Genomic DNA, 12,796 nt, shown 5'->3' on the forward strand with positions numbered 1-12,796 from the left:
ACCTGCAGGGGGCAGCAACCAGGAGTGAGCTCTCTGATCCTTTATCACTGTGACCTGCAGGGGGCAGCAACCAGGAGTGAGCTGTGTGATCCTTTATCACTGTGACCTGCAGGAGGAGCAACCAGGAGTGAGCTGTGTGATCCTTTATCACTGTGACCTGCAGGGGGCAGCAACCAGGAGTGAGCTCTCTGATCCTTTATCACTGTGACCTGCAGGGTTCAGCTCCCAGGAGTGAGCTCTCTGATCCTTTATCACTGTGACCTGCAGGGGGCAGCAACCAGGAGTGAGCTCTCTGATCCTTTATCACTGTGACCTGCAGGGGGCAGCAACCAGGAGTGAGCTCTCTGATCCTTTATCACTGTGACCTGCAGGAGGAGCAAACAGAAGTGAGCTCTCTGATCCTTTATCACTGTGACCTGCAGGGGGCAGCAAACAGAAGTGAGCTCTCTGATCCTTTATCACTGTGACCTGCAGGGGGCAGCTACCAGGAGTGAGCTCTCTGATTTATCACTGTGACCTGCAGGGTTCAGCTACCAGGAGTGAGCTGTGTGATCCTTTATCACTGTGACCTGCAGGGGGCAGCAACCAGGAGTGAGCTCTCTGATCCTTTATCACTGTGACCTGCAGGGGGCAGCTACCAGGAGTGAGCTGTGTGATCCTTTATCACTGTGACCTGCAGGGGGCAGCAACCAGGAGTGAGCTCTCTGATCCTTTATCACTGTGACCTGCAGGGGGCAGCAACCAGGAGTGAGCTTTCTGGATCCTTTATCACTGTGACGTGCAGGGGGCAGCAACCAGGAGTGAGCTGTGTGATCCTTTAGTACTGTGACCTGCAGGGGGCAGCAACCAGGAGTGAGCTCTCTGATCCTTTATCACTGTGACCTGCAGGGGGCAGCAACCAGGAGTGAGCTCTCTGATCCTTTATCACTGTGACCTGCAGGGGGCAGCAACCAGGCGTGAGCTCTGGATCCTTTATCACTGTGACCTGCAGGGGGCAGCAACCAGGAGTGAGCTGTGTGATCCTTTAGTACTGTGACCTGCAGGGGGCAGCAACCAGGAGTGAGCTCTCTGATCCTTTATCACTGTGACCTGCAGGGGGCAGCAACCAGGAGTGAGCTGTGTGATCCTTTATCACTGTGACCTGCAGGGGGCAGCAACCAGGAGTGAGCTGTGTGATCCTTTATCACTGTGACCTGCAGGGGGCAGCAACCAGGAGTGAGCTCTCTGATCCTTTATCACTGTGACCTGCAGGGGGCAGCAACCAGGCGTGAGCTCTGGATCCTTTAGTACTGTGACCTGCAGGGTTCAGCTACCAGGAGTGAGCTCTGGATCCGTTATGAGCAACCAGGAGTGCGTCTCTGGTCCTTTATCACTGTGACCTGCAGGTGGCAGCAACCAGGATTGAGGTCGGCTTTGGTTGTTGCTGCATTCTTTTATACCTCCGCCAGTGATAGACAGGCCGGAGGCATTATGGATTCGGGTTGTCCGTCCGTCCGTCCGATGTCCATTAACGCGATATCTGAGGAACAGCTTATTTTTAGGACCAAAATAAGGTTATTTGTCAACAAAATACACTGGCGAACACTGTGACTAATCAACAGACCAGGGCAAAACCAGGTACTGTACACTAGAGAGCTGCGCGGGCCTGAAATTTCGGCCCGAGCCCTCCCCGGCCCGTGACATGCAGGCCCGTGCCCGACCCGGCCCGGATGAGTCATGAAATTAATTGGCCCGAGCCCGTTGCGAGGCCCGACATCAATATCACGATATGACGACACATCTCTCTCTCCCTCTCTGTGCATGCTGCCGCGCCGCTGAACTCGTTGCTAGACTGTGTTGCCTAAAGACAAACACTGCAGCTTTCTCTCTGTCTCTCTCTCCCCCTCTCACACATGCTACCGTGGCCTATCAAAATCCACACATATTGTCTCGAGAAAGAGAACGTTAGATCGTTTAATTGCCAACAGCAACAATGCCCACAAACTGAAACATTATGTCACTCAAGCATATCGAAATTAAAACAGCAGACTTACCGTTTATAGCTGCATTGAATAACGTCACATTAGTGTCCTCACAATGTATGGTAGATGGGTTCATTTTGAACAGGTTGAAATGAGCTTTCCCTACTGCAGTGGGGACTGTTTAACTCTCCCCTCGCAAACTTTGTTTTATGTCCATCGATCTTATTTCTCTCTCACGACACGGACACGGACACGCGGCTTGTTTTGTTGTTGTTTTTTACGCTGACGGAGTGGCAGACTAACGTCACGGTGAGGGTGTGTGTGTCTGTGTGTGTGTGGCTGTGGCTAGGCGAGTGTCTGTGCAGTGTGCGCTCCTCCTCTTTGTGTGACTGCTCTGCTGTGTAAAATCAAGCGAGTTATTTTATTTAATTATTGAAAAACGGCCCGACCCCGGCCCGGCCCGGACCTATTAATAAAAATAAAATAAAAAACGAGCCCGGCCCGGGCCCGTTTAGGCAGGCCCGAGGGGCCCGCGAGGGTACCCTCGGGTTTGCAGCTCTCTACTGTACACATGAAATATCTTAAAAATGACAAAATATGGCACTTTTACAAACCATTAATCTCCCCGTGTGATTTCATTTCATGAATGGATAGTTACATGGCTGGATTATTTGGAAGAGAAAACCAAATTGCTGAGTAAACAAGTACAATGTGCTTTATTTTCCTCCCAGTCTGCCGGTCTGACCACACAGTCTGCCTGTCTGACCACACAGTCTGTCTAACCACACAGTCTGCCTGTCTGACCACACAGTCTGCCTGTCTGACCACACAGTCTGTCTGTCTGACCACACAGTCTGCCTGTCTGACCACACAGTCTGCCTGTCTGACCACACAGTCTGCCTGTCTGACCACACAGTCTGCCTGTCTGACCACACAGTCTGCCTGTCTGACCACACAGTCTGCCTGTCTGACCACACAGTCTGCCTGTCTGTCCACACAGTCTGTCTGTCTGACCACACAGTCTGCCTGTCTGACCACACAGTCTGTCTAACCATAAAGTCTGCCTGTCTGACCATACAGTCTGCCTGTCTGACCACACAGTCTGTCTGTCTGACCACACAGTCTGCCTGTCTGACCACACAGTCTGCCTGTCTAACCACACAGTCTGCCTGTCTGACCATGCCTGTCTAACCACACAGTCTGCCTGTCTGTCCACACAGTCTGCCTGTCTGACCACACAGTCTGCCTGTCTGACCACACAGTCTGCCTGTCTGACCACACAGTCTGCCTGTCTGACCACACAGTCTGCCTGTCTGACCACACAGTCTGTCTGTCTGACCACACAGTCTGCCTGTCTGACCACACAGTCTGCCTGTCTGACCACACAGTCTGCCTGTCTGACCACACAGTCTGCCTGTCTGACCACAGTCTGCCTGTCTGACCACACAGTCTGCCTGTCTGACCACACAGTCTGTCTGTCTGACCACACAGTCTGCCTGTCTGACCACACAGTCTGCCTGTCTGACCACACAGTCTGCCTGTCTGACCACACAGTCTGCCTGTCTGACCACACAGTCTGTCTGTCTGACCATACAGTCTGCCTGTCTGACCACACAGTCTGCCTGTCTGACCACACAGTCTGCCTGTCTAACCACACAGTCTGCCTGTCTGTCCACACAGTCTGCCTGTCTGACCACACAGTCTGCCTGTCTGACCACACAGTCTGCCTGTCTGACCACACAGTCTGCCTGTCTGACCACACAGTCTGCCTGTCTGACCACACAGTCTGTCTGACCACACAGTCTGCCTGTCTGACCACACAGTCTGCCTGTCTGTCCACACAGTCTGCCTGTCTGACCACACAGTCTGTCTGTCTGACCACACAGTCTGCCTGTCTGACCACACAGTCTGTCTGTCTGACCACACAGTCTGCCTGTCTGACCACACAGTCTGCCTGTCTGACCACACAGTCTGCCTGTCTGACCACACAGTCTGTCTGTCTGACCACACAGTCTGTCTGTCTAACCACACAGTCTGCCTGTCTGTCCACGCAGTCTGCCTGTCTGACCACACAGTCTGTCTGTCTGACCACACAGTCTGCCTGTCTAACCACACAGTCTGCCTGTCTGACCACAGTCTGCCTGTCTGACCACACAGTCTGCCTGTCTGACCACACAGTCTGCCTGTCTGACCACACAGTCTGCCTGTCTGACCACACAGTCTGCCTGTCTGACCACACAGTCTGTCTGTCTGACCACACAGTCTGCCTGTCTGACCACACAGTCTGCCTGTCTGTCCACACAGTCTGCCTGTCTGACCACACAGTCTGTCTGTCTGACCACACAGTCTGCCTGTCTAACCACACAGTCTGCCTGTCTGACCACACAGTCTGCCTGTCTGACCACACAGTCTGCCTGTCTGACCACACAGTCTGCCTGTCTGACCACACAGTCTGCCTGTCTGACCACACAGAGGATTTCCTTGTGTGTGAAAACAAATGGCACGAAAAAGTGCCTGTTGTATGAAAGGACAACTCCAGTGAATGTCTGGACCTGATTCAATGTACACAGTCTGAATGTGGCTCATATGTAACCTTGATCCTAGCCTCATTCTTTTCTTAAAGCCGACAGAAGCTGTGGTGGGACCGGCTCACCTTGTGCAGCTCCAGCGGCGTTGGCGACAGGATCTCCTGCATCTCCTCTTTGATCCGGCGAGACTCCCACGTCCGCTCGGACACGCGTAGCCACGCCTTGGGCTTGGGTTCCTGGTGCAGGAGAGGGGACCGGGCCTCCTGGTGCAGGAGAGGGGACCGGAAATTCTGGTGCATGAGAGGGGATCGGGCCTCCTGGCGCAGGTGGACCCTGTGGTGCAGGTGGGCATCCTCCAGGAGATGGGCCTTGTGGTGGAGGTGGGCCTCGTGCAGGTGGGCCTCTGGGTGGAATGGAAGTGTTTGGTTTCAGAATTAGCTGTGCGACAGTATTCATGAAGCAGCGAGTAGAAAACACTGGCTGTAAAGTAAAGAGGAGGATTAAATAATCTTCCTGTTTCAGTCATTTTACTTGAGGACAGACTGATGACACAATGACATATTTTGTCAAAATGTAATAAAATGGCACCCTCAAAATTTTTAATGTAACAGAATTCTGGATGACATTTTCAGTCTGCTTTTCTCCCTGGTAATATAACACATTAATTACACAGATTTACATGTTTACATTGTTAACTTCTTCTTCTTCTTCTTTCGTGTATCGTCAGATGGCCAACTCTATGTTAACTCATTTAGAGGGACAGTTTACATCTTGATCAGTTATAACAATCAATGAATTATCAATTATAACATTATCTGGCAGAGTAACCACCAGCCTTGTTTCTGTTTTGTAAAATCTACCACTGAATTACCTTGGTGGAGTTGGGCGTCCTGATGGAGGTGAGCCTCCTCGTGCAGGTGGGCCCCCTGGTGGAGGTGGGCCCCCTGGTGGAGGAGACAGTTCTTCCGTAGCGGGCTCATCTTGCTGTGGCTCAGTATGGGCTCAATAGGAGGCTTGCTGACTCCGTCTACACCCAGACTGATGGCTGTACCTGTCATAATGGACGCCTAATGGACACGCACACGCACGCACGCACGCACGCACACACACACACACACACACACACACACACACGCTGCCATAATTCAGATCCTTGGCTAATGCTAATGCCCATAGAAAGCCTATACGAGCAAGCAGTAATCAAACAACAAAGATCACTGCAGAACCCCCTCTTCTCTGTAACACCCCCTCTTCCCTGTAACACCCCCTCTTCTCTGCAACACCCCCTCTTCTCTGCAACACCCCCTCTTCTCTGTAACACCCCCTCTTCCCTGTAACACCTCTTCTTCGCTGTAACACAACCTCTTCTCTGTAACATCCCCTCTTCTCTGTAACACCCCCTCTTCTCTGTAACACCTCTTCTTCTCTGTAACACAACCTCTTCTCTGTAACATCCCCTCTTCTCTGTAACATCCCCTCTTCTCTGTAACACCTCTTCTTCTCTGTAACATCCCCTCTTCTCTGTAACACCTCTTCTTCTCTGTAACACCCCCTCTTCTCTGTAACACCCCCTCTTCTCTGCAACACCCCCTCTTCTCTGTAACACCCCCTCTTCTCTGTAACACCTCTTCTTCTCTGTAACATCCCCTCTTCTCTGTAACACCCCCTCTTCTCTGTAACACCTCTTCTTCTCTGTAACACCCCCTCTTCTCTGTAACACCTCTTCTTCTCTGTAACACCCCCTCTTCTCTGTAACATCCCCTCTTCTCTGTAACACCCCCTCTTCTCTGCAACACCCCCTCTTCTCTGCAACATCCCCTCTTCTCTGTAACACCCCCTCTTCTCTGTAACACCCCCTCTTCTCTGTAACATCCCCTCTTCTTCTCTGTAACATCCCCTCTTCTTCTCTGTAACACCCCCTCTTCTCTGCAACATCCCCTCTTCTCTGTAACACCCCCTCTTCTCTGTAACACCCCCTCTTCTCTGTAACACCTCTTCTTCTCTGTAACATCCCCTCTTCTCTGTAACACCCCCTCTTCTCTGTAACACCCCCTCTTCTCTGTAACATCCCCTCTTCTCTGTAACACCTCTTCTTCTCTGTAACATCCCCTCTTCTCTGTAACACCTCTTCTTCTCTGTAACACCCCCTCTTCTCTGTAACACCTCTTCTTCTCTGTAACACCCCCTCTTCTCTGTAACACCTCTTCTTCTCTGTAACATCCCCTCTTCTCTGTAACACCCCCTCTTCTCTGTAACATCCCCTCTTCTTCTCTGTAACACCTCCTCTTCTCTGTAACACCCCCTCTTCTCTGTAACATCCCCTCTTCTCTGTAACACCCCCTCTTCTCTGTAACACCCCCTCTTCTCTGTAACACCTCTTCTTCTCTGTAACATCCCCTCTTCTCTGTAACACCCCCTCTTCTCTGTAACACCTCTTCTTCTCTGTAACACCCCCTCTTCTCTGTAACACCTCTTCTTCTCTGTAACACCCCCTCTTCTCTGTAACATCCCCTCTTCTCTGTAACTGCCCCTCTTCTCTGCAACACCCCCTCTTCTCTGTAACACCCCCTCTTCTCTGCAACATCCCCTCTTCTCTGTAACACCCCCTCTTCTCTGTAACACCCCCTCTTCTCTGTAACATCCCCTCTTCTTCTCTGTAACACCCCCTCTTCTCTGCAACATCCCCTCTTCTCTGTAACACCCCCTCTTCTCTGTAACACCTCTTCTTCTCTGTAACATCCCCTCTTCTCTGTAACACCCCCTCTTCTCTGTAACACCTCTTCTTCTCTGTAACACCCCCTCTTCTCTGTAACATCCCCTCTTCTCTGTAACACCCCCTCTTCTCTGTAACACCCCCTCTTCTCTGTAACACCTCTTCTTCTCTGTAACACCCCCTCTTCTCTGCAACATCCCCTCTTCTCTGTAACACCCCCTCTTCTCTGTAACATCCCCTCTTCTCTGTAACATCTTCTCTTCTTCTCTGTAACACCCCCTCTTCTCTGTAACATCCCCTCTTCTTCTCTGTAACACCTCTTCTTCTCTGTAACACCCCCTCTTCTCTGTAACATCCCCTCTTCTCTGTAACACCCCCTCTTCTCTGTAACATCCCCTCTTCTTCTCTGTAACATCCCCTCTTCTCTGTAACATCCCCTCTTCTCTGTAACACCCCCTCTTCTCTGTAACATCCCCTCTTCTCTGTAACACCCCCTCTTCTCTGTAACACCTCTTCTTCTCTGTAACACCCCCTCTTCTCTGCAACATCCCCTCTTCTCTGTAACACCCCCTCTTCTCTGTAACATCCCCTCTTCTCTGTAACATCCCCTCTTCTTCTCTGTAACACCCCCTCTTCTCTGTAACATCCCCTCTTCTTCTCTGTAACACCTCTTCTTCTCTGTAACACCCCCTCTTCTCTGTAACATCCCCTCTTCTCTGTAACACCCCCTCTTCTCTGTAACATCCCCTCTTCTTCTCTGTAACATCCCCTCTTCTCTGTAACATCCCCTCTTCTCTGTAACACCCCCTCTTCTCTGTAACACCCCCTCTTCTCTGTAACATCCCCTCTTCTTCTCTGTAACATCCCCTCTTCTCTGTAACACCCCCTCTTCTCTGTAACACCTCTTCTTCTCTGTAACACCCCCTCTTCTCTGTAACATCCCCTCTTCTCTGTAACACCCCCTCTTCTCTGTAACATCCCCTCTTCTCTGTAACACCCCCTCTTCTCTGTAACACCTCTTCTTCTCTGTAACACCCCCTCTTCTCTGTAACACCCCCTCTTCTCTGTAACACCCCCTCTTCTCTGTAACACCCCCTCTTCTCTACAACATCCCCTCTTCTCTGTAACACCCCTTCTTCTCTGTAACACCTCTTCTTCTCTGTAACACCCCCTCTTCTCTGTAACACCCCCTCTTCTCTGTAACACCCCCTCTTCTCTGTAACACCCCCTCTTCTCTGTAACACCTCCTCTTCTCTGTAACACCCCCTCTTCTTTGTAACACCCCCTTTTCAAATGCTATCTTTCGTTCCAGCCTCCATTAAAGGAGAATTCCGGTTTTTACTCAACAGCGCGAGTTGGAAGCACATCCGGGGCAGACCAGAGTATCTAGCTATAGCTCAATAAACCTAGCATACTAAAAACACGTCTGATATTTGCGAACTGACCTCTATCTCTCTGAGTAGTTCTGATTGGCCGCAGGTCTCCAGATCACCCAGAGCCTGACACCAGAAACTGTCGTCTGGATCCAACACACCATCTGGTTGCTGGTTACCAAACCTGGTACACACACCCACACGCACACAAACACATGCACATACACACACACACGCACAGGCGCACACACACAGTTGCACACAAATCAATGAAATGAAACAAACTGCATTGTGAAATGACATGTATCTCAAACCCATTGGCAGTTTAAAATAACATGTTAAAGCCCCAACATGTAACTTTCTGCTGAGCAACAGCAACAGCGCCCTCTGCTGCCACAAGTGGTAATTACAGCTGCTAACTATGCTACTTACTTGTCTGCTTGTATGTTCAGATGTCAGCCTTATTGTACTGTTTGTGGTTGTACTCTCTGTGCTATACTTTGCTTAGCTTTCTGCAGTGTTTCTCATTGATTCACAGGAAGAGAAAATAGCTCCAAATACCCCCAAATGTTGTTGTCTTGTTTTATTCAAGAATAACACCACAACCTTGCTCACTCAGAGCGAACACATTTCACTTCCTGTACATAATTCCAAATAAAAGCCCAGTTGGGGTCAAGTTGGGAGGCGCCAAGTTAAGACATTAACGCACCAAGGTCGAAGGCCAGGCCGAGTTGGGAAGCGCCAGCCGCAAGTCGCTGTAAGTCGCTAAAGATCGAGGGCCAGAAAAGTATAGTCAAATTATTAGTGCCCGCAAGTCAAAAGCCAGGCCAAGCTGGGAAGCACCAGCTGCGAGTCGTTGCCGTAAGACGCCAAGTTGAAGGCCAGATCTTACTGTCAAATGATTCATCATTGCCGAGTCAAAGTAAGGCAAAGTAATGGACCGATCTCAATTAACACATTGAATGCCAGCCATGTTTTCATTCCTGTAGGTAAGTTGTGCCAGGGGTGTTTTTGACGATTCTGGCTCATTTTAGAGACAGCCGAGGATTCTTTTCTGTTAAGAATTCATGAACACCAATCATCTAAAAATAACTAATAGAATGTGTGCTTTCTCTGTCTAAAAGAGTTAGTTTGCAGAGTTAGTAGTTATGTAGATATTAGCCGTTGAGTACAGCATGGTTTCAGCGTCTGGAAATTTATTCAGAGATAAATGGCTTTTTGTGAAACAGTCACTTTAACCATTCATTTTTGGCATCAGTAAGACCGTCAGACATTCTAAACAATAGTTTTGAACAGTAATTTCCTCCATAACAACAGGAAACACCCCTCTCATTCAAACTCCCTCCTCCCTCCTCCCTCCTCCCTCCTCCCTCCTCCCTCCGCTGTACAGCGGGCGTGTCAGAAGCGCTTTTGCTGCTGCCTGCCTGTGTGCCTGCCTGCCTGCTTGCCTGCGTGCAGACGCTCCTTGTGCGAGTCAAGATGGGCCGGGGAATGCGTGGGCGATGGGCAGATGTTGATTCTGGCCTTTCTGAGGTGTTTCAAAGTGTGTTTCACCTATGATCTATTTTGCAAATCGCTCTCCGCTCTCTGTGTGCTGCTGCCGGTGCGCGGCCGCTCTCAGGCAAGACAAGTCTGTTACTGTAAAATCGCCACGGCATTTCCTTGAACGGCTTGGTCCCGCGGCAGTTTTTTCTTTGATTTCGGTCGTCTGGGGGAGCACTGTCAACACTTAGTGGGTCGGTAAAATAGATTATACACATTATCTTGCTCCAATAGTGATCTCGAAGATGTAAAAGCGGTTGATTGATGTCCCACTGTCAAAAAAAAAAAATCTTTATGTAAGACGAGTTAGTCCGTCCTTGGCACTTAAGCGCTGGATTATGTAAGACGAATTAGTCCGTCTCTGGCACTTAATGTGTTAACCACCGGAAATTGGATCTTGGGATTGTCTATCCTAGCCTTTACAGATGCCCTCCTCTCACCTCATGAGGAGCGCCACCATTCAATGGAGTTGTAGAAAAGGCTGGAGGAAAGGCCCTCTCAGGCCGACTGGTGAGACCATGCCTGGGAACGCCCATGGACCGGATTTGGGCCAGCGACCCAACGATGACGTCACTGCAGCAACGTCATCGGCGATGATGTCAGAGTTCCCCCTGTGAGGTCATCGGTGATGTCAGACTCACACCAACGATGACGTCACTGCGGCAACGTCACCGGCGATGATGTCAGAGTTCCCCCTGTGAGGTCATCGGTGATGTCAGACTGTCTCTGCTGCCTCTGGATCAGGATTAAGTGATGTCAGACTTGCCCCTGTGATGTCATCGGCTGAAACACATTGATGGCTCTCCCCCTCACTCCCCCTCAAGTATAGACATACAAGGAATTTGACTTTGACGTTGTTGCAAGTTAAATGCTATTTCATTATAATAAGTGTGATGTAGAGTGACTGTCATAAATATGTGTATAGGAGAAATAATAATTGAATACCTATTATCGTGTAATCTGAATTTAGCTTCAGTGAAAATGGTGTCCTCACCCTGGCGGTTTGTCCCAGTCGTCCTCGCTGAAGCCCCCGTCGCTGAAGGGGTAGTTCTTCCCACGTCCAGGCGGGGGTGTGGTGCCGCGCTGCTGCTTGGCGCTGCGCCACTCGTGGGGGTGGAGGGCGATCCCTGCCCCCTGGTGGCTGTAGGTTCCTGCAACAGGAGTGGGGGAAACTGCTATCTAAAATTTACAGGAATTTGCATGAATTATGTACCAGCTTCAATTTTGTAAGAGTAGGTCCCTTGAAAAAAGTGAATATCTCATTTTAAGCCTTTTTTTTTAAAGTCTTTAAATAACACTTTTAAAGACGGGATCCTCAATTTCAGGTAATTCATTTCCTCTAAAATGTGGAAATGTGCAAATTGACACCAGATGTACAGTGGATCTGACTCAGTGGATCTGTGATCTAAAGTGGATCTGATTCAGTGGATCTGATTCAGTGGATCTGATTCAGTGGATCTGATTCAGTGGATCAGTGATCTAAAGTGGATCTGATTCAGTGGATCTGATTCAGTGGATCTGATTCAGTGGATCTGTGATCTAAAGTGGATCTGATTCAGTGGATCTGATTCAGTGGATCTGATTCAGTGGATCTGATTCAGTGGATCTGTGATCTAAAGTGGATCTGATTCAGTGGATCTGATTCAGTGGATCTGATTCAGTGGATCTGACTCAGTGGTTGCAGAATAACTCAAAAAAATATTAAAGTAGCCGCCATTTGAACAAACAAATAACAATAATGTTCTTACAAAATGGAGAGAGTAAAAGAAGAGTCTGGGTTACTACTGAAGTTATGAATCATCTTGAGACCTTTCCTAACAACAATATTATGGTTTTGAGGCTAGATTCATCAGTATTCTTTAAACCAGTGGTTGTCAAACCTTTTCATTTCAAGGACCCTAAACTGACACAAATTAGACCATGGACCACTATTTAAAGGGATATTTGGGTTTGTTACAAGTGGGGTCCTATGAGCTCCTCCCATACAGTCACTGTACTATGTAAAGCCATCTGGACGCTGAGCGTACTGTCTCACAAATCAATATCAGTGTACATGTACGCTCTATTTTGACAATTTTCAGCGCTTTACTTTACCGTCAAACAGCCCTCTCATTTGGCACTATCTTTTCTCCCAACCCTAGAACTACTGTATTCCTCTGAAAAATGCCTGCAAAGGCTGTGGCGGGCTCATTTTTAAAGCTAGCGTGATGATACTTATACCATGGGAAACTAGAATACTCAAGAAATCCATTGGTATCAACCATGCCAAACTAGCTTGTTGGGAAGGGGGTTAAATAACACTCCAAATTTAGACTACATTTTGGCGAGGGGAAAACTGGTACGGCTATTTTCAAAGGGGTCCCTTGACCTCACCTCAAGATAACTGAATGAGAATGGGTTGTATGGGGAGGGTTAGAGTCTTTCTGTCAGAAAGGTGTCTTTCCCTTTGAAAATGGGCTATGTTGTTATTTCAATCAACTCTAAATCTAACTAATAAAATTACTGTTAAACGGCTACAAGAGTATAGTGTTTTTATTATTTTGAAAAAATATTTTAGACTGTACTTTTAGAGGAGGTAAATTGACTCTAAAGTACAATACATTTTAACACATTCACTGCCAACCGTTTTTTTTTTTACTGTAGGTAGCTTCTGCCAACCGTTTTTTTGAGGATTCTGGC

At 48.9% G+C, this 12,796-nt stretch overlaps 1 protein-coding gene across 1 annotated transcript in view; it reads right to left on the bottom strand.

Moving 5' to 3' along the window:
• The window catches only part of grip2b (glutamate receptor interacting protein 2b), a gene marked incomplete at both ends in the record, with an annotated part of 174,312 nt that overhangs the window by 6,282 nt on the left and 155,234 nt on the right, over positions 1–12,796 (bottom strand). Inside the window, 4 exons of the mRNA XM_083661630.1 lie at positions 4,615–4,892; positions 5,361–5,556; positions 8,648–8,759; positions 11,112–11,268. Of these exons, the coding sequence (XP_083517756.1) occupies positions 4,615–4,892; positions 5,361–5,556; positions 8,648–8,759; positions 11,112–11,268 (743 nt within the window). The remainder of the gene's footprint in view (positions 1–4,614; positions 4,893–5,360; positions 5,557–8,647; positions 8,760–11,111; positions 11,269–12,796) is intronic.

The sequence above is a fragment of the Poromitra crassiceps genome, assembly GCF_964638095.1.
Source record: "Poromitra crassiceps genome assembly, chromosome: 27".
NCBI lineage: Eukaryota > Metazoa > Chordata > Actinopteri > Beryciformes > Melamphaidae > Poromitra > Poromitra crassiceps.